General features: G+C 35.5%; 1 protein-coding gene across 2 annotated transcripts in view; it reads right to left on the reverse strand.

The window, feature by feature from the left end:
- Positions 1 to 5,000, reverse strand: part of LOC121841530 (hairy/enhancer-of-split related with YRPW motif-like protein) — a 22,761-nt gene that overhangs the window by 6,049 nt on the left and 11,712 nt on the right. The window contains exon 2 of one of the 2 annotated variants that reach the window (XM_042310561.1): positions 3,873 to 3,976. In XM_042310561.1, coding sequence (XP_042166495.1) covers positions 3,873 to 3,958 — 86 coding nt within the window. In that variant the 5' untranslated portion in view covers positions 3,959 to 3,976. Of the gene's footprint in view, positions 1 to 3,872; positions 4,296 to 5,000 lie in introns of those variants that run through there. The other variant, XM_042310560.1, reaches the window with a different exon arrangement.

Genomic DNA, 5,000 nt, shown 5'->3' on the forward strand with positions numbered 1-5,000 from the left:
TCAGATGACACTCATAGGACTTCGTGTTACACAATACATGTATGTTTTGTTCGATAAAGTACATATTTATATATAAAATTTAAAAAATCTGAGTTTACATTGGCGCGTCATGTTCAGTAGTTACAAAAACATCCAGTGATTTTGTAGAGAGCCTTATCAATTTACAGAGATACTCATCATAAATGTTGATGAGAAGAAAAAAAAATCAGAAAATCACATTGTAGGATTTTTTATGAATTTATTTCCAAATTATGGTGGAAAATAAGTATTTGGTCAATAACAAAAGTTTATCTCAATATACCCTTTGTTGGCAATGACAGAGGTCAAACGTTTTCTGTAAGTCTTCACAAGGTTTTCACACACTCTCCTTTTCTCATTTTGTCTGTCATAGTTGAAGTGTACCTATGATGAAAATTACAGGCCTCTCTCATCTTTTTAAGTGGGGGAACTTGCACAATTGGTGGCTGACTCAATACTTTTTTGCCCCACTGTATATAGAACAACATCTCAAGACATCAGTCAGGAAGTTAAAGCCTAGGTCTTCCAAATGGACAATGACCCCAAGCATACATCCAAAGTTGTGGCAAAATGGCCTAAGGACAATAAAGTAAAGGTACTGGAGTGGCCATCACAAAGCCCTGACCTCAATCTTATAGAAAATGTGTTGGCAGAACTGAAAAAGCGTGTGCGAGCAAGGAGGCCTACAAACCTGACTCAGTTACACCATCTCTGTCAGGAGGCCTACAAACCTGACTCAGTTACACCAGCTCTGTTAGGAGGAATGGGCTAAAATTCACCCAACCTATTGTGGAAACTTGTGGAAGGCTACCCGAAATGTTTGACCCAAGTTAAATAATTTAAAGACAATGTTACCAAATGCTAATTGAGTGTATGTAAACTTCTGACCCACTGGGAATGTGATGAAATAAATAAAAGCTGAAATAAATAATTCTCTCTACTATTATTCTGACATTTCACATTCTTAAAATTAAGTGGTGATCCTAACTGACCTAAGGCAGGGACTTTTTACTAGTATTAACTGAGTTTAAATGTATTTGGCTCAGGTGTATGTACATTTCCAACTTCAACTGTATGTGTGATTTTGAATGAACCCAACATCTCTGTTATTTTGAGTCTAAGATTAAATCCCTCTCGCTGACCTCTATATTTCTGAGGCGTTTCTATAGAATACAATGTCAATAGATTAGATTATGATTTACCCTGGACTTTCTATTCCATTCTATTCTAATCCATTCTATTCTATTCCATTCTATTCTATTCCATTCTATTCTATTCTCTTCTATTCCATTCCATTCTATTCTATTCCATTCTATTCTATTCTCTTCTATTCCATTCCATTCTATTCTCTTCTATTCTATTCCATTCTATTCTATTCCATTCTATTCCATTCCATTCTATTCTATTCCATTCCATTCTCTTCTATTCTATTCCATTCTATTCTATTCCATTCCATTCTATTCTCTTCTATTCTATTCTATTCTATTCTCTTCTCTTCTATTCTATTCTATTCCATTCTATTCTATTCTATTCTATTCCATTCTATTCTATTCCATTCTATTCTATTCCATTCTATTCTATTCTATTCCATTCTATTCTATTCTATTCCATTCTATTCTATTCCATTCCATTCTATCCTATTTTATTCCATTCCATTCTATCCTATTTTATTCCATTTTATTTTATTTTATTCTATTCCATTCTATTCTCTTCTATTCTATTCTATTCCATTCTCTTCTATTCTATTCTTTTCCATTCTATTCTATTCCATTCCATTCTATCCTATTCTGTTATATTCTTTTCTTTTCTCTTCTATTCTCTTCTATTTTATTCTATTCTATTCTATTCTCTTTTATTCTATTCTATTCTATTCTATTCTATTCTATTCTATTCCATTCTATTCTATTCTGTTATATTCTTTTCTTTTCTCTTCTATTCTATTCTATTCTATTCTATTCCATTCTATTCTATTCCATTCTATTCTATTCTATTCTATTCTATTCTATTCTATTCTATTCCATTCTATTCTATTCTGTTATATTCTTTTCTTTTCTCTTCTATTCTATTCTATTCTATTCTATTCCATTCTATTCTATTCCATTCTATTCTATTCCATTCTATTCTATTCTATTCTATTCTATTCTATTCCATTCTATTCTATTCTGTTATATTCTTTTCTTTTCTTCTATTCTATTCTATTCTATTCTATTCCATTCTATTCTATTCTCTTTCTATTCTATTCCATTCTATTCTATTCCATTCTATTCTATTCTCTTCTATTCTATTCCATTCTATTCTATTCTCTTCTATTCTATTCCATTCTATTCTATTCTCTTCTATTCCATTCCATTCTATTTTATTCTATTCTATTCTATTCTCTTCTATTCTCTTTTATTCTATTCTATTCTATTCTATTCTATTCTATTCTATTCCATTCTATTCTATTCTGTTATATTCTTTTCTTTTCTCTTCTATTCTATTCTATTCTATTCTATTCCATTCTATTCTATTCCATTCTATTCTATTCTATCGTAGTATAGGTGATGCTGTATTACATTAGGGGGATTGACCAATAGCGTTTTAGCTCATGATAATTTACCAAAATTACCGGAATCTTCAGTAATTTTGATAATTAAGAGAAAATATATTGCAGTCGATTGTAACTTTGGTAACTTAAACATTAATAACTTTTTTAAAAAATGTATTAATATATAGTGTTAATTTACTATATCTGTGTCTGTATTGGCCATGCGTTTCTAGTAGACAGACTGAATGAATGTTCAAGAGAAAATAACCTGATTAATTAAACATCTGCTCAAATCAAATGTATTTAAAAATGTATTTAAAAATGTATTTAAAAATGTATTTAAAAAGCCCTTCGTACATCAGCTGATAACATCTGATCAATGACGACATTGTTTTCTATTAACTCTGCAACTCTTCAAACCATTCACTTTTTTTTCACAACTGTGAAAACATTGACAACAAATAAATTTTGACGTAATAAAAAGTAAAATAAAATATATATATAAAGGATATTTAAAGGATATTTAAAGGATATTTAAAGGATATTTCATGCCGAAGCTCTCATATTAAACACCAAGATTATTTGTGGTTTTTTAAATCTTCTAATTAAATTATTTCAAATATTTTTATTTCTTTTTATTTTATTTGGACCTTTATTTGAGAACAAGTTGTCATTTACAACTGGCCAAGATAAAGCAAAGCAGTTTGATACCTAAAACAACACAGAGTTACACACGGAATAAACAATAAACAAACATACAGTCAGTAATACAATGGAGAAAGTCTGTATACAGTGAGTGCATATTTATACAATTAGTTTGTATATTTTCCATGTGATAAAGGCCACACAGAGAACCAGAGATGATTAGACACCTGTGATAATCTGAAGTCCCAAAAGGCTACTAGATGTCTTGTGATAAATTACGTACTAACCTTGAAAGATTCCGAAATTAGAGTTTAGAAAAGTTTACAGTTATATACCATCCCTTTGCAACCCAGATACACAGTAAAATGATATCTGAACCAGTGGACCCCGTTGAATAAGTTTCAGGTGTGACTGAACTACATCTACTGGTCAAAACTCAAAAAGATTCCTAATTCTGGTATAATTAATGAACATTTTACAAGCTCAGGTGTGATTGGTCAGAATAATTTCAGGTGTACATGTAACTCTACACACTCTTATTGGTCAACATCCTACAATCTCAGGTGTGATTTGTCAGAATAATTCAGGTATAAGTGTAATTGATCGACATCCTACAAACTCAGGTGTGATTGGTCAGAATCGTACAAGCTCAGGTGTGATTGGTGAATAGGTCTGTTCTTACCAGGAGCCGTCTTCCTGTCCCACATCGATCAGCCCGTCCATGTCATCAGAGTCTGGAGAACTATAGTCATTATGAGATGTCTTCATCTCTCCTCCTCTTCTTCACTGGATGGACAGACAGACAGATGAAAGGAGAAGTGTGTGGAGGATCACTCCTTCTGTTCTGCTGACGCAGAATGTGTACCCTGTGGAGTCAATGTCCACACGCTGTTCCCCCCTCTCTCTCTCTCTCTCTCTCTCTCTCTCTCTCTCTCTCTCTCTTGTTCTAGACCTCTTTGAACAATAGTATTTCCCCCTCCGTCTTCGTGTCGTCTGGGAATGTGAATTTCTCCAGTATTTCTCAATGAATGTGTTCTTTTCCTTTATCTCTCTGTCCCTCTGTCCCTCTGTCCCTCTGTTCCTCTGTCCCTCTGTTCCTCTGTCCCTCTGTCCCTCTGTCCTCTGTCCCTCTGTTCCTCTGTCCCTCTGTTCCTCTGTCCCTCTGTTCCTCTGTTCCTCTGTCTCTCTGTCCCTCTGTCCCTCTGTCCCTCTGTCCCTCTGTTCCTCTGTTCCTCTGTTTCTCTGTCCTCTTTCCCTCTGTCCCTCTGTCCCTCTGTTCCTCTGTCCCTCTGTTCCTCTGTTCCTCTGTTCCTCTGTCTCTCTGTTCCTCTGTCCCTCTGTCCCTCTGAGTTATGTTCTATGACTGGCACATCCTCCAAGGGTCTATAGCTGCTAGATGTATCAACCAATCAACTGCTTAACCCCTTCCTTTATCCAATCACTGGCATCTAACCACACTCCTTCAGCTCTGTGTCTCTCTCTCTCCCACCCCCTTCCTCACTCCCTCCCTCCCTTCCTTTCAACTATCCGTCACCACTTCCTTCCCACCAACCCCTCATCACCCCTTCCCTCCCCCTCTGTCACTATTTCAATTAGCATTCTCTCTCTCCTCTGACTACCGCTCTCTCTTTCTCTCTCTTTCTCTCCCGTCTGTCTCCCGCTCTCTCTCTCTCCCCCTCTCTCTCTCCCTGCCTCCTCTCTGTTTCTCTCCCGTCTGTCTCCCGCTCTCTCTTTCTCCCCCTCTCTCTCTCCCCCTCTCTCTCTCCCTGCATCCTCTCTCTCCCCCTCTCTCTCTCCCTGCCTCCTCTCT

Source organism: Oncorhynchus tshawytscha, linkage group LG31 (assembly GCF_018296145.1).
Source record: "Oncorhynchus tshawytscha isolate Ot180627B linkage group LG31, Otsh_v2.0, whole genome shotgun sequence".
NCBI classification, from domain to species: Eukaryota; Metazoa; Chordata; class Actinopteri; order Salmoniformes; family Salmonidae; genus Oncorhynchus; species Oncorhynchus tshawytscha.